The following is a 21,073-nucleotide window of genomic DNA, read 5'->3' as shown; positions in this document are numbered from 1 at the left end:
TGGGTCATCCGGGTCAGCAGTAGTGACCCGGTTTCAACGTTGTCACAGGAGGCACAAGATGAAGACAGTAATGTCACTATTATTCCTGAAGGTGATCCAGACTCTGGGATGCCAGCTTCAGAAGCAGAAATTCCAAGTAACAACACCAGAGGCCCAGAACAACAAGTATCACAGGACACCAGTATTTCAGAGAGCCTGGTTCTGGATCACATTACTGAAGAAGCTGAGATTAGTGATGAGAGCAGCAACTTTGGCAGATAATAATTGTGTATAAGGTAACAATATAATACAGTGATACCTTAGTATTAGTGCCACCTATGGGACTGAAGTTTAGCCTCAAAAATGAGGTGGCCTTAATCAATGGAGTTAAGAATTGCATTTACACCCTGTCGCTTTGTGTCTGGGACCTACCATAGGTGGCCACTAAAACAAAGTGGTGTTATTAAAGAGGTGGCCACTAAGTGAGGTTTCACTATATTGCACAGCAGTGTGTGTGTTCTTAGCTACATATGGTGTAATCATATTTGGTTCCAGCTATATAGTTAATCAATTGAACAGTAAGCATAATGCACGTTTGAACTTGCCAATTTTTACACATCTTCTGCTAAATGTCCTATGTGCAGGAATTAGAGTGCTTACAATAGAATGGAGAACTAACTGGCATAGAGACTACTGATGGGAAGGCTTCTGAAGTACTGTGTTAAGGTCACCAGTGGGTGAAAGACCCATTCTGTTAACCAATATAATTTTTAAAATACTACTTGTGCATAGACCAGATCGAGTATAATACTCATTATGGACATTAGTTTATGCCTGGAGAATGCAAATTGAGTCCATCTTGCATTGTTATAGCCAGATTATTTCTTTAAACATTTTAGTCAAGGAAAATCAAGTGTATGTGTAACTTCTAAGTGTAGTCAGAAGTGATCAAATGTAACGTCTCAATTCAACATTACTGATGTCACTTTCATGACATGTCTGGCTATAAGTTGAGCTGGATCCTGAAAAACAGCTAAAAATTTTAATTGAGTTGTTTCTCAAGAGAGTTAACATTTCAGCCAACCAGATAAGTGGTGACAGCAAAGGTGTCATCAACAGACATGCCTGTTTTGGCTCCCATTACAAGGTTGGGAAAGGGCTGTAATGAACACTGCACTTTTGTGACTTCCCCATAGGAAATGTATGGTGAAAATTTGTAAATATCGTGTCAGGTATTTTGAATGAAAAGATTTTGAAATATTTTTAGTGGGTCAAGTGGTGCTACAAATGAGTTCAAAATCGTGTGTAATTGCATCCATGAGTTATTAAACGTTTTTGAGGATCCAGCTCAATGCGTACATACTATAGCAAGACTACATTATGCCTGCACCTGCATTTTTCAATTATTCATCTGAAACTACAGTTGTATTACTACTACCTGTGTGTTCTGTACATTTATGCACTATATTTATAAATAATGAACTGAATTCTTTTTCAGCTAAAAAAAAAAACTCAATGCAAAAGTTAGGTTCCTAAAAGCTCTATGAACAAGTTACTAAAGAAATACAAAAACTATACAGCTATAAATTATATACGTAAACCCTTTTCCCTGAGAAGTTTGCATATCTCTTTATGCCCTGTATGCTCCCTGGCATCTCTAATGGCTTTTAAAAAATCACTTTGACTGCTAGGGCTCTTGGCATCCATCAATTTCAAAAATTCATTTATTTTTTCTATTTGACTTGTATATGGATTTGTCAGTTTTGCTCTTTCCTCTCTTGTCAAAATTCCATACTTATTTAAGAAGGGATAGAGTGATGATATGTTTATGTATTGCCTCATATCAGGATTAATGCTATGGATGACTTTCATGATTGATTGTTGGGTAGTGGGTTGTCTTACACCTATAGGATGTTGTGGTTCAACAGATGGTTGTTGATTACCCTGTGGTACAGTAGGTTGTCCTTGACCACGTTGTGGTATAGCAAGTTGTTGTTGATTACGTTGTGGCCTACAGCTGGGTGTTGTATGACAGGTTGTTGTTGTGGTATAGGATGGTGTAGTCCATCAGGCGCAGGTTGTTGTTGACCATTTTGTGGTATAGTAGCACGCAGCGGTCCATCAGGTACAGGTTGACCAAATTGTGGTGCAGTCGGTTGTTGTTGATTGCACTGTGGTGCAGCAGGTACAGCAGGTTGTTGTTGATCACGCTGTTGTACAGCAGGATGCTGTTAACCATGTTGTAGTATAGCAGCACGTAGTGGTCCATCATGCTCTGGTTGATCAGGTTGTATTTGACCATGTTGTGGTATGGCAGCTGCAGGCTGTAATCGGCCTATAGAAAATCAGATGTATAAAAATCATAAGACAACCCCTATATAGTTTATCTCTTGTTTCCCAACACTAATTAATTTGCATAGTTTATGTGGGAGGACAGTCATTATTACAAAAGATAAACGTTACACGTATGTGACTGTCTCAGCAAAATCCTGCATAGTTCATACCACTATAAAAAATTATATTGGTTGTATTCAAACTTGTAATGAGTGATGGTATATAGGATTTTAGGGTTATATCAATTTCAGACTAGCCTTCCGAAGTAATAGAGTGGATAAACTTGTACAACTTTTTTCATATTTTCAGGCCATTTTTTATAAAACATCTATTGGGAAGTATATATACATAAGTGTGAACTATGTGGGTTTTCAATGAGACAGTCACATTTAGCTATATGGAAAGAAAGACACCTCTATTTTCCTTGCCTGTGTAAATAATGTACTGAGCCATGAATAATTTCATAATGAACTGCTGCACATAAGTCTCAAATTACACTGTATAAAATGGAGCATATAAAATGTCTTCTTTTTTTTAAAGCAAGTGTTGTTTGTTATGTCAGGGAAATACATATCCTGCAGTGACATAACAGCCTCTCAAAAACTGCATCATCATTTCCCTATGCAGGTGTTCTTATTTTGTGTCACATTAGATCAACTGTTGTAACTGGATTGACAAGATGTGCAGATTTTCTAGGTCACATAGGATGAATTAAAAGGTATCAAAGTGAAAGAGGCTTGAGGGATATGAACAAGACATTAGATAATTGAACAATAAATTGGATAATCAAGAGTCTAATTCCTTAAAGAAACAGTCAAAATGCACACTAAAACCATCCTAATATTCACAATTCTTTACCGATATAATTATATCTAATCCAAAACAGCCAAGCTGTAAAAAAAGAGTGTAGCCCCCAAAAAGGCTATGATGAAAAAAGATGCGAAATCCAGGATGGCAGCCAAGAAATGGCTGTGATGGTAAGTTCATGGCAAAAAAATTTAATAACAACAATTCAGGTGAATTTGTGTTGCCTCCTCCAAGTTTCACTAGGATTAGGCATCAAATTTACCTGAATTGTCGTTATTAAAATTTTTGCCATTAACCTACCATCACAGCCATTTCTTGGCCACCACCTTGGACTTCACATCTTTTTTCACCATAGCCTTTTTGAGGGCTACACTCTTTTTTACAGCTTGGCTGTTTTGGATTAGATATTACTTCTTTTTGTATTTGTATAGGCTGGCTTTGGGGATTTATTAACCTATCTTTTTTTCTTTACTATAGGAAGAAGAAAAAGTTTTAAAACAGATTTTTAATACTTTAACTATTTTTGATTTATCAGTAAATAAACTAATTAATATATATATATATGGAATTATTCCCTACAGGATAACTTGTTTGAAGCTGATCTCTCTACTGGGTGACTTGAAATATAGCTGAACTCCCTACAGGGTGATTTTGTTTGTAGCTGATCTCTCTACAGGGTGACCTGTTTCTAGCTGATCTTTCTACAGGGCGACTTGTTTCTAGCTGATCTATTTACAGGGTGGTTTGTTTGTAGCTGAATTTTCTACAGGGTCATTTGTTTGTGGCCAAACTTTCTAGGGTGGTTTGTTTGTAGCTGAACTCTCTACTGTGCGTGCGTGTGCGTGTGTGTGTGTGTGTGTGTGTGTGTGTGTGTGTGTGTGTGTGTGTGTGTGTGTGTGTGTGTGCATGGTGTGCGTGCGTGTGCTGTGCTTATGTTCCATGTTTACATTCGGTTGCATATTATCTATCTTTACATCTACAGATATTCAAGGGAAGAACCCTTCACAGCACTAAATGTTGATGTAAGACACCATGACAACCTCTATGAGTCACTGGACGCCTTTGTCAAGGGAGACTTGTTAGAAGGTGCCAATGCCTACCATTGTGAAAAATGTGACAAAAAGGTATGTGATACAGGCACCCTGTGCTTTTGTTTAGTTTGTAAAATTATATCAGCTTCATGTGCCATCACAGAGTGAGGATGACTCTATTATGGTTGTATTCCTGTGTGCCATGCTCTGTTGTTGTCTTTCAAAGTAGTAGTCTGCTATTATTTTTGTGTTGTTCTATTGTACAGATTGATACACTAAAGAGATTGTGTATAAAGAAACTACCACAGATACTAGTGATCCAGTTGAAGAGATTTGACTATGATTGGGAGAGGTGTGTACCGGAATGTGTTAACAGTATTTAAATGGTGTTGTGTATGTGTGTTTTGTATGCGTGTAGGGAGTGTGCAGTAAAGTTTAACGATTATTTTGAGTTCCCTCGAGAAGTTGACATGTCACCATACACAGCTACTACATTAGCCAAAGTGGAAGGTATTAAATCCTTTTATTGTATCAGCTAGTACTGTATTTCCAGTTCTAATATTTTGAACTTTTGTGACATGTATGTGACTAGCTGTGGTGTCTTATTTCAGGTGAAGTCATTCCCAGTAATACTGATAGTCCCTCAGAGGGACAGGAGAAAACTGACAAGGAGAAAGTTGAAGAAGAAGATACTAACAAAAGTGATGATGACACTTGCTACAGACTGAGAGGGATTGTGGTACACAGTGGTCAAGCCAGTGGAGGCCATTACTACTCCTTCATCAGTTACAGGTAACCTGTGTAGTGTGTGTGTGTGCGTGTGTGCGTGTGTGAACTGATTTTGTTTCCTAGACCTCCAAATAGCTCAACCCCACGATGGTACAAGTTTGATGATAATGAAGTGGCAGAGTGTAAGATGGATAATGATGAGGTACCTCAATAGTTGTTAAGGTGTTTTTCATTGTTACCAATGTACATCAATTAGGAGCTAAAGGCTCAGTGTTTTGGTGGTGAGTACACAGGGGAAGTGTATGATCATGTGATGCGAAGGTGTGTCCATCAGTGTGTATATACTGATCCAAATTTATCCTGTACCAATCTATTAGAACACAATATCGACAACAGAAAAGATGGTGGAGTGCTTATCTCTTATTTTATGAACGTATAGGCAAAGACACAGCAGAAGTTGTAGGTAAGTGCTGTACAAGATGTTACATATCTCATATTGTAAGTTGCTAGGTATTAGCTACTTCTGTTGTACTTTAATGGCAGTCTGTGTATTTTTATGACAAGTACATGCTAAGATCTCTAAGTGTCATTTACATCACCTTGCTTACCATTGTAGTGGCTGAAGAGCCAGAGTATTCTGTACCATGCCCGATAAGGAAGGCAGTACAGAAACAGAACTTGGAGTTTCTACATCACAAAGCTCACTTCAACCTGCCATACTTCCAGTTCATCAAACAACTACTCAATGTCAATGCACAATGTCTACACCAGTGTATGGAGCAGAACAAGAAACTAACTGTAAGATATTTGTTTTCGTACACTGTACTGTAACGGAAACCACTGTGTTCTCAATTACATTTTATTAAAGGAATTTCCATTGCCAAAATTATGCAAGATAAATATGTAGTACTATTTGGAAAACTTTTAATTTGACTACTTTTGAAAGGTGATGCAGTATGGAGGTCTCACTATATTTCAGAGTATTTGTTAGTTTGAGAGGATCCTTGAGTTATGTATTTGATAGATGTACACCTTTTGGGCTGTAGAGACTTTTATTGTCTTAATCATCTATATATGTAGGAGGAGTGTGAAGAAATTGCTCTACTCTGTGTCAAACTAGGTACTGAATTTCTATTTAGTGTTGGTCCGCATACTAATAAACCACTTCGGTAAGAGAACCATTTGTTGTAGCTTATGTATAACTTGACTGTTTTCTTTGTTGTCTCTATAGTGGACCAGCCAATGAATGGTACGACACATTCCATCCTTACTTCAACTATAGCCAGACCATCAGACAATGGTTTGCTCAAAATGTTCTCCTAAGACATCCTGAGAGAATACCACAATATTTATTGGAGTGTCCCAGTACTGAGGTGAGCTGTGTTACCATAAGTAGTAGTAATTATTTATCTCCTAATATGGTGAAATTAGCATAATTTATCAGCTTTGTTTAACACAGGGCTTCTAATTGAGTTGTTTAATTTGTTAGTATTAGCTTCTGTTTGTGATTTTGAGATTTTTATTTGTCTATCTCTTATCTATCTTTTATTTTCAGGTACGGAATATGTTTTCCAAGTTATTGGTGTACCTGTGTCAAGTCTCCAATGATGATGGACCATACCAAATAATTGGACCAGAAAATGTAGAAACAAAAAGTGAGAGAACTCACCACATGCTACACTGAGTTATTAGCACATGTGTCTTACATTAGGTGGTACCAAATACCTAAGTCAGACGATCCTAGAAATTTTATTATCACTGTTGAAGAAGGAGGTACCAGAACATGGCCGCCACTTGCAGCAATACTTCCATGTGTTCTTATCTTATGCAATGAAAGGAGCCAGAGAAGTTAGTATTACGGTGGAACCAGGACACCTCTGGACCATGTTGAAGTGTCCTTATTAGTGATACAGGGTATATCCTGTTCACAGAACACTATTATTATACCAATATTCTGGGACCGTGCTGAGTAACCTTATGAAAAATAGGCATCATTGATTTCTAGTTGTGTGTAAACTAATACAAAAGGGACTATGGGAAAGTGCCCTGATCATTGAGGTGTCCTTATTACAGGTCCCTCCGTTATCCGGCCCATTGATTAACTGTTATTCAAGTGGTAGAAATGACTGTTCTATTAGAGTATTTTGTCTATGAGATTCATAATTGAATAGTGCTCTCTATATAAATTAATGGTGTTCATTTATCAATTTTCTGAACACGCTTAGGGTTAGAGATTCTGCTCAGGGCCCTATAAAATAGAGGGACCACTGTAGCGAGGTGTCCAGATTTCAGGGATCTAAATGCAAGTGTCCTGATTACTAAGATATTCACATTTCAGGGTTTCCTTTTTGAGGAATTTTACTGTGTAATCTAATGAAGTTGTTGATGGTTTTATTCATTTATTATTACAGAAACAACAGCTGCTACAACTTGGTGTTCCTAGTAGTTTTATAGCATTATGTCTGGATGAGGGTCCAGGGAATCCAGTTCGTTCACCTTATGTTGACTACACAAAGTTGTATGCCGTCGTGAGCATATTGATAAGATGTTATGACCTCTCAGTTAAGCAACAAAGCTCCATAGAGGTTGGTTGTCAGTGATTAGTGGCCACTGGTGTTTAGGACTCTGTTTGTCCTCTACAGGGAGCTAAACTGAAGCCTAATCCTATAGCTGATGTAGAGGTACAAGTTCCCCTAACCAATGACATCAACCAGTGGATATTTGAGAGAACAGGGTGAGTTTATAGTAAATGACACGTGTATCTACTATACTGTATAATCGATCTTTATTGCATTGTTTTCCTTCCTACACTTTTGCAAACTAACTATAGTAAAACTTTTAACACAAATTCTCCAAAGATTTTGGTTTACCAGGAAACATTGGCCAGAAATTCATGGTTCTAAGGTGTATTTTATAAAGAAGTGTCTTGTACAGTAGAGAAATATCCAAACTCCAATGGTCTCAGGCAATGGTAAAGTGTTCAGATTACTAAAGCCCATGTTGAAATACTCTAATAGAACATACACCTATACTCAAAATACTCTAATAGAGCAGTCATTTCAGATAAACAAAGGCTACGGATAAATGAGGGTTAAGGGTTGACTTAATAGCAATCAAATTATAGGTTTTTTTCACAGGCAATTTAATCGGTTCTCAAGTTATATCAAGAAAGTGATTGATGATAACAATCAAGCGGAGGGAACTGCCATGTTGTTAAAGGTTTGTGATTCTGTCTACTTTGCTGTAGAACTGTTAACCTTTTCTTCCTCAGCATTGCTGTTGGGAGAACTATCCATTCTCTGTCATCATACTCAGTGAGCTAATGCAGCAGGTAATGCTTTGAAATGTATTTCTAATATGTACTAGTGCTAGTTTGAATTCTTGATTCTGAATCTTCATATTATTGACTTATTTCTAATTTCATATTTTATGTTATGGTCAATTTTAGATTGCCACAATGCAAACATTTGATTTACGTCCAATTTTTGATCTATTACGAAACTTGTTATTCCTTGATGACTCATGGCAGCATACAAGGTTTAATGCATTACTCAAAGGTGTGTATCATATTAAAATGATGCAAACATGAGTGTCACATCTTACAGGAGTACCCAATACAGTTGATGGGATAATGGACATTATTCAACAGGCTAAACAACGTCACCAAAAGAGAGCTTACTTGTGCATTAAATTATTAGTGAACATCTTCCACACGTAAGTAGATAAGGAGGTTGATGTGTCATCAGAGAATGTTATGACTTAGAAGTGTATTGTCTGTGTTTCCTGAATTATTATTAAAGGATAAGCACCTGGGTTCAAGGGCCAAGATACTGTTGACAGCCTATGTTGAGCATCCTGAGTAACTCTACCAACATTAACCAACTGTTACTACCATCCATTGTGTATTGTACAGGTCTCAGTTAGCAGTACAGATAGTATACGAAGATGCTAGACTGAAGAAGGCATGGAAGTATGCCCTCTTGTGGTTGAATGGTGAACTAGAAAGGGTAAGTGTTAACATGTGTAGTATATACTTACAGGCTAGTTGGTACTCTTCCACTAGAAACCTTATGCCTCTACTACATACTCTTATGCTAACTGGTCACGACCAGCTCAGAGTAATGAAGTGTCTAATGGGTAAGAGGTGTTGTGTTGATTCCTTTGGTGTAATGTTTTGTGCTGTCTTGCAGATACTACCTGGAGAGATCTAACAGTGCTAAAATTATGCTAAAAAGAGCTGTAGAAATATTCCCTATAGAAGTAAGTTGAACCTTTTTAAAAGTAGTCACGTACAGTTAAACCTTGGCTGTCTAGTCTTATATCTCAGAAATGTCTATTACTAAGAAATGCATGCTATATCTGCTACAGTGATCAAATTAAAACGTGGTCAGTGTTGTTATTGCTACTTTATGGTCACTCCCCTGGGCTGTAATAATGTACTATCTCCTAGCAACTGTAGCTATTAATAGAATAAACCAACCACCTTGCAGGTAAACAGCTATTTGTCTCTAATTCAAATTCATTATTGTATCAATTGACTTTCCTAAGGTGAGATTGCACTTAGGGGACCAAGATATGGTCTCAGTAATGGTGGCCTTATCAATGAGCCTATGATATCCACCATAGCCAAATTGTACATTGCTAATCCAGAGGAGGGTGGAAGCATTTATAATTTTATTTAATCCAGAAAACCAAGGGTTTTGCATAATTCATTTTAACGTCGTTTAAACACTTCCACCCTCGTCTGTTGCTAGCCTTAACAGTAGTTTTACAGAATGTCATATTGTCTACAGGAGGCACAAGATGAAGACAGTGATGTTACTATTATTCCTGGAGGTGATCCAGATGCTGGGATGCCTGCCCCAGAAGCAGAAATTCATGGCATTGACCGCACCAGAGGCCCAGAACACCAAGTATCACAAGACACCATGCAGTATCTCAGAGAGCCTGGATCACATTGATGAAGAAGCTGAGATTGATGATGATAGCAGCAATTTTGACAGTTTTCAAAACTGGCTGACTCAGATTAGGAGTTAACAGACTACAATTAATGATGATAATTATAGGGAGCGATATGTGTTATGAAATAAGACTATTATATTGTACATCAATAATAACTGTGTATAAGTTAGAATTTTATTATTTTGTTAACAATATTATTACACAGCAAAAATTTCTGTGTTATTGTTTATCTAGCTATGGTGTGGTTACTACTCAACAATGATTATTAACTGAATTTCCAACAGGAAGCATGGTTGAACTTGCCAATTATTTTTATTGCTACCTAATGGTACTGATATTTGCTGTACATGCAGGATTATAGTTGCTTTGCAATACAACCAGGAACTTGCAAGTGCTGATGAAGGTACCTTTCAACACTTATAATTATAGCTGTATTCTGGTACAACAGAATGGAGAAGAACCAGGGACTATGTAGTGCTAGTGCTCAAAATTTATCATGCTGAATACACAAACTACATCACTTTCTAAATAGACAATAATAATTTATTTGTGATCAAAAAGTAAAGGATACTGTTGCTATGAAAAAAATTATTATATAGTCAAGTAGTTGTTGACTCTTATGCCAGCAGAAGGCTGGTGACTATACTAATTATAAAGAAGTGAAAATACTTCTGAAGTATGTATTCTAAGGCCATTAAATTTTTATGTTTCATAGTTAGCCTAAACCATTCACTCTGTGGCTCACTATTCATTAAAGTCTGTAACTAAGAATTGCATGCTATTATATAATATGTAAATTATGCTCAAAATTTTGCCTAAAATACTTTCAGAACTTTCACTAGGCCTGAGTTAAATATGCTCAAAATTTTGCCCAAAATGCTTTCAGGAATTTCTTACCTATTATGCTCTTCGGTTTCCTCCATTATGCTTGCATTATGCTCCTAGCTATAGGTTAGCAACATTTCTTACCATAATCTTGGAAACGTTTTAATCAGCGAATGCTCTATTAGTATATATGAAGATGTTCTAAAATGCTTAGTTCTTTGATAGAGGATCCTAGCACACATGATGTGACATTCAAGACATCTGATGGTGGTGATGTGAGTGTGCATATCGGTGGCAACTGGTTCACCAGTGTTCCATGTTATGTTGTATGGGAAGGTTATTGAATTGAAAAACATCACTAGTCGGTGAAGTATTGCAGTGTCTTACACATTTTGAAAGATTTTCTGATCACACCTGTAAATTTGAGATACATTCATGCTATTTAAGCAAAAATTAAGATTTTAAATGCACTTGTATGGTTCCCTGACCAGCTAGAAATGGGCTTTTAACCTAGTTTAAAAGTTTTGAAACATGCTGTAAGGCAATGATTTTGATGTGGCACCGTATCTCAAATGATTTAGTATACCTTACTCAACTTCCACAGAAAATTTGGTGCTTTTATCACAAAGTGAACGATTTCATCAAAAATTGTTGCTTAGCCGCTCTACTATTCTTGTGAAATTGACAAAGACCACTCTGATTGTTGGGATATACCTAGTAGATGAATTGCAAACATCAGTTACAGCTTATTCAACTCTGAGTAATTCCAAACCAGTTTTAAAGCTCACATTTGGGCCATGATTGAATTGTACGCATCTCAGAAGATCCCAACTTCTTATAAGACTTTTGTAAATGTTGTTTATTTAACATTTTAACATACTTATAAGGACAATAACATTAAATGAAGATAATATAATAATAATATAATCATAATTGTATGACTGGGTTTATTACAATTGGGGGAAGGGAGAGGAAGGAAATAAAGTCATTATCAATTAAAATACATTCTAATCTTATCCTTAAAATCATCTAACGAGCTACAATCAACAATATGTGATGGTAAATTGTTCCAGAGCTTGATTGTGGAAGGGTAAGAGCTAAATTTGTAAGGATCTACATAGACTGCTGGCTGTGTGTATTTGAGATGGTTTTCCCTTGAAGGTCTTGATGGCTGACAAATATAAACAGGTAGTGGAATATTAACAATTTCGTGGATAATTAATTTTGTAAAACATTATCAAACGAGTTTCCTTGAGTTGTGTCTCAGTGCTGGGCCACTGCAATGTTGACAACATGGATGTAAGATACATAACTTTCGGTTATACTGTATGGTAGTACTATAATATAGTGTATATCAGGGTCACGACTCACTATAGCTTATTATATATGTAATTCTGCAGCTGGTAGTACAATTGTCAAAGAGGTATTTGAACAACTAACAGCTTAATATTATGCAATTAAACTTTAAACCAGCCATATCCTTCTGACTTGAATTAACTATTTAGAAAACATGTTGCCCTAGCTCAATTTTAACTACTGGAAGTGATTGTGAGTATATGGGTAAATTATAATCAATTGTATAAATTCAAGTATCAATTATCCTTCAGCTATTCTCACTAATATGAGCTTTAGCACATGAGTTCCTGCAATTTCATGAGAAAAATTTTAAAACAGGAATTTAGCTATATATGGATAATGTTACTCTGAATATCTGGTCAGTTTGATTCTTTTGAAAGTTGACCTGCTGGTAACCTTTGTCAGAGGTGGGCTAAACAAACAGGTGAATTAACATACTTGGTTTTGAATAGTAAAATCATTCTGATCATAGAGGAAATTAACTGTACCTATATACTGTAGATGACCATATTTTGAAGTAAAGATGCTTGTTTTAACACAAAATGCAGCTATGTGACATCACATTTTTGTTTGCAAGCATTCAAAACCAGCTACATAAATGAAACAGTGTTTATACATATCAACAATTAGCACTGAACACTACATGATAAAATAGCAGCTAGTAAATATCTAATCAAAAACAGCCAAGCTGTAAAAAAGGTGCGGCCCCTAAAAAGGCCAAGGTGAAAAAGATGTGAAATCCAAGGTGGCGGCCAAGAAATGGCTGTGATGGTAAGTTAATGGTAAAAATTTTAATAACGACAATTCAGGTGAATTTTGTGCCAAGACCAAGCGGCACCAAATTCACCTGAATTGTCGTTATTAAAATTTTTACCATTAACCTACCATCACAGCCATTTCTTGGCCGCCACCTTGGATTTCACATCTTTTTCACCTTGGCCTTTTTAGGGGCCGCATCTTTTTTTGCAGCTTGGCTGTTTTTGATTAGATATCACTTCTTTTTGTATTTGTATACCCCAAAGCTGGCCATAGGCTGGCTTTGGGGCTTTTTTAACCTATCCTATTTCTTTACCACAGAAAGAATACAAAGACAGAGCAGATTTTTAATACTTCAACTGTTTTTGATTTTATCAGTAATTATATAAATATATTTATTACATGTCTATTATTCCCTACTGGATAACTTGTTCGCAGCTGATCTTTCTACTAAGGGACTTGAAATGTAGCTAAACTCTCTACAGGTTGATTTGTTTGTAGCTGCACTCTCTACAGGGTGATTTGTTTGCATCTGAACTCTCTACAGGGCGATTTGTTTGTAGAAGAACTCTCTACAGGATAGTTTCTTTGTCACTGAACTCTCTACAGAGCGGGTTCTTTGTAGCTGAACTCTCTACAAGATCACTTCTTCTAGCTGATCTGTCTATAGGGTGACCTGATCTCTCTGTAGGGTGACTTTTATCTAGCTGAACACTCTACAGGGTGATTTGTTTGTAGCTGAACTCTCTACAGGGTAATTTATTTGCAGCTGAACTCTCTGCAGGATGATTTGTTTGTAGCTGAACTCTCTACAGGATGGTTTCTTTGTAGCTGAACTTTCTACAAGGTGACTTGCATCTAGCTGATCTCTCTACAGGGTGATCTGGTCATAGCTGAACTCTCTGGGTGATTTGTTGGTAGCTGAACTCTCTACAGGATGGTTTCTTTGTAGCTGGTCTCTACAAGGTGACTTGTTCCTAGCTGATCTCTCTACAAGGTGACTTCTCCTACTACAGGGTGACTTGTATCTATAGCTGAACTATCTACAGGATGATGATCTGTTTGTAGCTGAAATCTCTACAGGGTGATTTGTTTGTAGCTGAATTCTCTACAGGATAACTTGTTTCTACATATAGCTGATCTCTGTATAGGATAACTAGTTTCTAGTTGAACTCTCTACAGAGTGGGTTCTTTGTTGCTGAACTCTCTACAAGGTGACTTCTTCTAGCTGACCTCTCTATAGGGTAACCTGATGTCTCTGCAGGGTGACTGTTATCTTGCTGAACACTCTACAGGGTGATTTGTTTGTATCAAAACTATCTATAGGGTGATTTTTTTATACCTGAACTTTCTACAGGGTGATTTGTTTATAGCTGAACTCTCTACAGGGTGATCTGATCTCTCTACAGGGGGTGATTTGTTTGTAACTGATATCTCTACGGGTAGATTTGTTTGTAAGTGAACTCTCTACAAGGTGATTTGTTTGTAGCTGATTTCTCTACAGGGTAATTTATTTGTAGCTTAATTCTCTACAAGGTGATTTGTTTGTAGCTGAACTCTCTACAGGGTGATGTATTTCTAGCTGATCTCTTTACAGGGTGATTTTTTTTTGTAGCTGAACTCTCTACAGGATGATTTGTTTGTAGCTGATCTCTCTACAGGGTGATTTAGGTTGTAGCTGCTCTCACTACAGTGGGTGATTTGTTTGTAGCTGAAGTCTCTACAAGGTGTTTTGTTTGTAGCCGATCTCTCTACAGGGTAATTTGTTTGTAGCTGAACTCACTGCAAGGTGATTTGTTTGTGGCTGATCTCTCTACAGGGTGATTTGCTTGTAACCGAATTCCCTATATTGTGTCTAGTGTCTATATAGCTGATCTCTCTACAGGTTGATTTGTTTGTAGCTGAACTCTCTACAGGGTGATTTGTTTGTAGCTGATCTCTCTACAGGGTGATTGTTTGTAGCTGATCTCTCTACAGGGTGATTTGTTTGCAGCTGAACTCTCTACAGGGTGATTTGTTTGTAGCTGAACTCTCTACAGGGTGATTTATTTGTAGCTGATCGTTCTAGAGGGTGATTTGTTTGTAGCTGATCTCTCTACAGGGTGATTTGGTTGTAGCTGATCTCTCTATACAGGGTGATTTGGTTGTAGCTGCTCTCTCTACAGTGGGTGATTTGTTTGTAACTGAAATCTCTACAGGTTGATTTGTTTGTAGCTGAAGTCTCTACAAGGTGTTTTGTTTGTAGCTGATCTCTCTACAGGGTAATTTGTTTGTAGCTGAACTCACTGCAAGGTGATTTGTTTGTAGCTGAACTCTCTACAGGGTGATTTGTTTGTAGCTGAACTCTCTACAGGGTGATTTTTTTGTAGCTGAACTCTCTACAGGGTGATTTGTTTGTAGCTGAACTCTCTACAGGGTGATTTGTTTGCAGCTGATCTCTCTACAGGGTGATTGTTTGTAGCTGATCTCTCTACAGTGGGTGATTTGTTTGTAACTGAAATCTCTACAGGTTGATTTGTTTGTAGCTGAAGTCTCTACACGGTGTTTCATTTGTAGCTGATCTCTCTACAGGGTAATTTGTTTGTAGCTGAACTCACTGCAAGGTGATTTGTTCGTAGCTGATCTCTCTACAGGGTGATGTGTTTGTAACTGAACTCTCTACAGGGTGGTTTGTTTGTAGCTGATCTCTCTACAGGGTGATTGTTTGTAGCTGATCTCTCTGCAGTGGGTGATTTGTTTGTAACTGAAATCTCTACAGGTTGATTTGTTTGTAACTGAAGTCTCTATACGGTGTTTTGTTTGTAGCTGATCTCTCTACAGGGTGGTGTGTTTGTAGCTTAACTCTCTCCAGAGGGTGAATTGTTTGTAGCTGAACTCTCTACAGGGTGATTTGTTTGTAGCTGATCTCTCTACAGGGTGATTTGTTTGTAGCTGATCTCTCTAAAGGGTGATTTGGTTGTAGCTGATCTCTCTACAGTCGGTGATTTGTTTGTAACTGAAATCTCTACAGGTTGATTTGTTTGTAGCTGAAGTCTCTACACGGTGTTTTGTTTGTAGCCGATCTCTCTACAGGGTAATTTGTTTGTAGCTGAACTCACTGCAAGGTGATTTGTTTGTAGCTGATCTCTTTACAGGGTGATTTATTTGTAGCTGAACTCTCTACAGGGTAATTGGTTTTTAGCTGAACTCTCTACAGGATTGTTTCTTTGTCACTGAACTCTCTACAAGGTGACTTGCTTCTAGCTGATCTCTGTAGACGGTGACTTCTTCTAGCTGATCTCTCTACAGGGTGACTTGTATAGCTGAACTCTCTACAGGATGATCTGTTCATAGCTGAACTCTCTACAGGTTGATTTGCTTGTAGCTGAAATCTCTTGTTTCAAACTGATTTCACTGTAGGGTAACTTGTTTGTAGCTGAACTCTCTACAGAGTGATTTTTTTGTAGCTGAACTCTATATAGGGTGATTTGTATGTACCTGAACTTTCTACAGGGTGATTTGTTTATAGCTGAACACTCTGCAGGGTGATTTGTTTGTAGTTGATCTCTCTACAGGGTTTCTTTGCAGCTGAGATCTCTACAGGGCAACTTCTTTAACTGAGCTCTCTCTTGTTTCTAGCTGTTCTCTCTACAGAGTAACTTGTTTGTATAGCTGAACTCTTTACATGTGGTTTTTTGGTTGCTGAACTCTCTACACTGTGACTTGTTTGTAGCAAAATTCTCTACAGAGTGACTTGTATGTAGCTGAATTCTCTACAGAGTGACTTACTTGTAGCTGAACATTGTATAAACTATAAAGTGACTTGTCTGTAGCTGAAATCTCTACAGGGTTACTTGTTTGCAGCTGGTCTCTATAGGTTAACTTGTTTGTATAGATGAACTCTCTACAGGGTAGTTTCTTTGTAGCTGAACTCTCTCCACAGTGACTTGTTTGCAGCTGAACTCTCTAGAGAGTGTAGCCAAACTCTCCACAGGGTGCATGACTTGTTTATAGCTGAACTCTCTTCAGTGTGACTTGTAATGTTCTGATTCTTCTGAATCACTACAGCGATATATCTGTAGCTGAACTCTCTATAGGGTGACTTGCTTCTTGCTGAACTGTCTATAAGATTAACTGTTTGCAGCTGAACTCCCTACAGAATAACTTGCAATGTAATACAATTCTATAATGGAGTAAATAAATTAGCTGAATGCTCTATTAGGGTGACTGTTCTATTAGAGTATCTCGATCTCGCATATGTTACACGTAGTTGGCTTTGGAATCATAACTCAGTGGTTTGTAATCCGATTCTTCTGTACTACTGCAAGGACTTTCTATGATGATTATTCCAGCTTCACTCCGATTTTCAGCTCACTGCTCTAAGCGGTTTGCCTAGTAGGCGTGAAAACTAATAGTTTTTTTATTCATAAAAATCGATCGCGTAATTGTGACACAGGTTGGGTTTTGTGTCATATCTCGATGCCTTTAACTGAATTCCTTTCAAACCACAAAAAGGCACTCCTACGATAGTTACTCCATCTATATAGCAATTTTCAGCTCATTCCTTCAAGCGGTTCACCCTGTGGGCGTGACAGACCTTCGACCTTATTTTACGAAAATAATCGGTCATAACTCAGTGAATGTTCATCGGATTCCTATCAAACTTGGTACTGAGATTCGCCTTAATGAGCCCTTTAAGTGTGTCAAAGTTCAGCCCGATTGGAGCACGAATTCGTGTTTTATGGCGGATTTTGCAAAGTGTGCGAAAAGAAGAAGAAAAAAACGAAGAAAAAACCCCCAAACTTTGGCCGATCGTATCTCGGAAATGGATGGAGCGATTTTCTTTAAAGTTGGAATGAGGACTCCCCTACCTAGCCGGCACGTCTGTAGCAACTGTGGTTTCAATCGGATAAGGAATCACGGAGCTAAAAAGGTGTGAAAATCGCGTTTACTTTCTTCCTGTAAATATACTCAGTGTGGCGCGCCGGCTTCTTGGGCCGCACGACACACTATCGTGTGTCTTGATGTCATAAAGTTTAATATTTCAAATTGGCATTCTAATCAGTGCAATTAGTGATGTCACCATTATGTGTACATATACTTGTACCATAGAAATAGCTGGGATAATTACAAGGCTGCACATTATAATACAAAATTGACAGTGGTGAATGATGGGCTATAGGACAATATGTAAATAAGAAATTAAAAACACTTAAAAATACATTTTAAAATTTGAGATCAAAGGAAAAGGCCACATTTTGATCATTCCTTTGAGTAATTATATATCACTTGAAAGAGAATTTAATAAGCATTTCAAAAGTCTTTAAATTACAAAGTTATGACCATAAAGATGTGTAAACTAGGTGAAATTTTTAAAAGACTCTTGAGTGGTCATACACTGTAATTTAAAGGGAGATAAGCTACGTTTTGGTATCAGTTTTTTTGATAGGGTCTGTGTTTGTATGAAAATTGAATGGGGCTCATCTGGGATTTTTTTGATTTGGCATGGAATGACCCATAAATAAGCTGCTCAGCAATCTCCTTGTGCATGTGCTGTGTGTTAACTCAATAAACTGTCTAAATTTGGCTGACTATATGTATGCCACAAAGTTGTCCGAGGTCCGTAGTTTCACTGATTCACTTAGCTAGGGATATAGATATGATTTCAGTAATGGTGGTTTTATTAATAAGCTCATGATGTGCACCTTAGTTTTTACAGAATGTCATATTGTTCACAGGAGGCACAAGATGAAGACAGTGATGTCATTATCATTCCTAAAGGTGATCGAGACTCTGGGATACCAGCCAGCTACAGAAGCAGAAATTTCAAGTAACAACTGCACCAGAGGCCCAGAACACCAAGTATTACAGGACACCAGTATTTCAGAGAGCCTGGATCACATTGATGAAGAAGCTGAGATTAATGATGATAGCAGCAACTTTAATTTGACAGATAATAATTGTGTACAGGGTAGCAATATAATACAGTGAGACCTTAGTATTAGTGCCACCAAAGTTTGGCCTCAAAAAATGAGGTGGTTTTATTAAAGAGGTGGCCACTAAGTGAGGTTTCACTATATTACACAGCAGCAGTGTGTGTTCTTAGCTATATATGGTGTAATCTGTTATCATATTCGATTCCAGCTATATAGTTAATCAATTGACAGTAAGCATATAATGTGTTTGAACTAGCCAATTTTTAAAATTTTTCTACTACCTGCTAGCACTGGTACCTATAAATGTGCAGGAATCAGAATGCTAATAACAGAATGGAGACATGGAGACTACTGATGGGAAGGCTTTTGAAGTACTGTGCTAAGGTCACCAATGGGTGAAAGACCCATTTTGTTTACCAATATAATTATTTATAATACTACTTATACATAGACCAGATCGAGTATACCATTACGGACATTGATTTAAGCCTGGAGAATGCAAATTGAGTCCATCTTGCATTGCTAGCCAGATTATCTCTTTTAAACTTTTAGTCAATTAAGGAAAATCAAGTGTATGTGTAACTTCTAAGTGTAGTCAGAAGTGATTAAATGTCACTTCTCAATTCAAAATTACTCATGTCACTTTCATGACATGTCTGGCTAGCAAGACTACATTATGCCTGCACCTACGTTTTTCAATTATTCATCTGAGACTACAATTGTATTACTACTACCTGTGTGTTCTGTTCATTTATGCACTATATTTATAAATAATGAACTGACTTCTTTTTTCAGCTAAAAAAATACTCATTGCAAAAAGTTAGGTTCCTAAAAGCTCTATGAACAGGCTACTAAAGTACAAAAACTATACAGCTATAAATTATATACGTAAACCCTTTTCCCTGAGAAGTTTGCATATCTCTTTATGCCCTGTATGCTCCCTGGCATCTTTAATGGCTTTTAAAAAATCACTTTGACTGCTAGGGCTCTTGGCACCCATCAATTTCAAAAGTTCATCTATTTTTTCTATTTGACTTGTATATGGATTTATCAGTTTTGCTCTTTCCTCTCTTGTCAAAATTCCATACTTATTTAAGTAGGGATAGAGTGATGATATGTTTATATATTTCCTCATATCAGGATAAATCCTATGGATGACTGTCATGATTGATTGTTGGGTAGTGGGTTGTCGCACACCTATAGGAGGTTGTGGTTCAGCAGGTGGTTGTTGATTACTGCGTGGTACAGCAGGTTGTTCTTGACCAAGTGGTGGTATAGCAAGTTGTTGTTGATTACATTGTGGTACAGCTGGTTGTTGCATGACAGGTTGTTGTTGTGGTATAGGACGGTGTAGTCCACCAGGCTCAGGTTGTTGTTGACCATGTTGTTGACCATGTTGTGGTATAGCAGGTTGTTGTTGATTGCACTGTGGTGCAGCAGGTTGACCAAATTGTGGTACAGCAGGTTGCTGTTGAGCAGGTTGTGGTACAGCAGGTTGATGTTGGCCAAGTTTTGGTACGGCAGGTTGTTGTTGACCAGGTTGTAGTACAGCAGGTTGATATTGACCTACTTGTGGTACAGCAGGTTGTTGTTGACCAGGTTGTAGTACAGCAGGTTGATGTTGACCTAGTTGTGGTACAGCAGGTTGTTGTTGACCAGGTTGTAGTACAGCAGGTTGATGTTGCCCAAGTTGTGGTACAGCAGGTTGATGCTGTGGTGCAGCAGGTTGTTGTTGAGCAGGTTGTGGTACAGCAGGTTGGTGTTGGCCAAGTTTTGGTACAGCAGGTTGTTGTTGACCAGGTTGTAGTACACCAGGTTGATGTTGACCTACTTGTGGTACAGCAGGTTGTTGTTGACCAGGTTGTAGTACAGCAGGTTGTAGTACAGCAGGTTGATGTTGACCTACTTGTGGTACAGCAGGTTGTTGTTGACCAGGTTGTAGTACACCAGGTTGATGTTGACCTAGTTTTGGTACAGCAGGTTGTTGTTGACCAGGTTGTAGTACAGCAGGTTGATGTTGACCAAGTTGTAGTACAGCAGGTTGTTGTTGACCAGGTTGTAGTACAGCAGGATGATGTTGACCAAGTTGTGGTACAGCAGGTTGACGTTGTGGTACAGCAGGTTGTTGATGACCACGTTGTGGTCCATCAGGTTCTGGTTGATCTGGTTGTTGTGGACCATGCTGTGGTATGACAGCTACAGGCTGTAATTGGCCTATACAAAATTCATATCCTATATAATAATGTCACATCCTATATAATAATTATAATGCTACTGCTAGCATGGTTTATGTGAGAGGATGGCTATAAATGTTACACATTTGTGAATGTCTCCTGCATAGTTTGCACCACTTCCAAATTTCTATTGGTTACAAAAATA

General features: G+C 37.7%; 2 protein-coding genes across 7 annotated transcripts in view; one reads left to right on the top strand and one right to left on the bottom strand.

The window, feature by feature from the left end:
• The first annotated feature begins 2,289 nt into the window (after positions 1 to 2,289).
• Positions 2,290 to 10,081, top strand: LOC136239929 (ubiquitin carboxyl-terminal hydrolase 9X-like). The gene is made up of 23 exons (XM_066030672.1): positions 2,290 to 2,330; positions 4,103 to 4,244; positions 4,418 to 4,503; positions 4,570 to 4,661; positions 4,763 to 4,943; positions 5,004 to 5,082; positions 5,137 to 5,201; positions 5,258 to 5,343; positions 5,497 to 5,678; positions 5,961 to 6,049; positions 6,112 to 6,253; positions 6,436 to 6,535; positions 6,592 to 6,728; positions 7,292 to 7,465; positions 7,523 to 7,614; positions 8,018 to 8,099; positions 8,152 to 8,211; positions 8,329 to 8,437; positions 8,486 to 8,594; positions 8,794 to 8,887; positions 8,944 to 9,017; positions 9,071 to 9,140; positions 9,674 to 10,081. Exons 1-23 carry the CDS (start codon positions 2,290 to 2,292, stop codon positions 9,839 to 9,841), a joined length of 2,454 nt encoding a protein of 817 aa, XP_065886744.1. The 3' UTR covers positions 9,842 to 10,081.
• Positions 10,082 to 19,457: 9,376 nt separating this feature from the next.
• The window catches only part of LOC136240576 (glutamine-rich protein 2-like), a 31,020-nt gene continuing 29,404 nt past the window's right edge, over positions 19,458 to 21,073 (bottom strand). For all 6 annotated transcript variants that reach the window (XM_066031582.1, XM_066031585.1, XM_066031581.1 and 3 more), the window contains one exon: positions 19,458 to 20,908. In XM_066031582.1, the coding sequence (XP_065887654.1) occupies positions 19,575 to 20,908 (1,334 nt within the window). In that variant the 3' untranslated portion in view covers positions 19,458 to 19,574. The remainder of the gene's footprint in view (positions 20,909 to 21,073) is intronic.

This window comes from Dysidea avara, chromosome 12 (genome assembly GCF_963678975.1).
Source record: "Dysidea avara chromosome 12, odDysAvar1.4, whole genome shotgun sequence".
NCBI classification, from domain to species: Eukaryota; Metazoa; Porifera; class Demospongiae; order Dictyoceratida; family Dysideidae; genus Dysidea; species Dysidea avara.
Note: the sequence above shows the minus strand (reverse complement) of the source record. Positions and strands in the feature narration are given on the sequence as shown.

Excerpts from the sequence above, each read along its gene's own strand:
- LOC136239929 (XM_066030672.1), top strand. The coding sequence starts at position 2,290 with ATGGCAGCTGCAGGCTGTAATCGGCCTATAGAAAATCAGAT. Across the intron at positions 8,212-8,328 it reads TCAGTGAGCTAATGCAGCAG|ATTGCCACAATGCAAACATT; the intron begins GTAATGCTTTGA and ends GGTCAATTTTAG. Across the intron at positions 8,438-8,485 it reads GTTTAATGCATTACTCAAAG|GAGTACCCAATACAGTTGAT; the intron begins GTGTGTATCATA and ends CACATCTTACAG.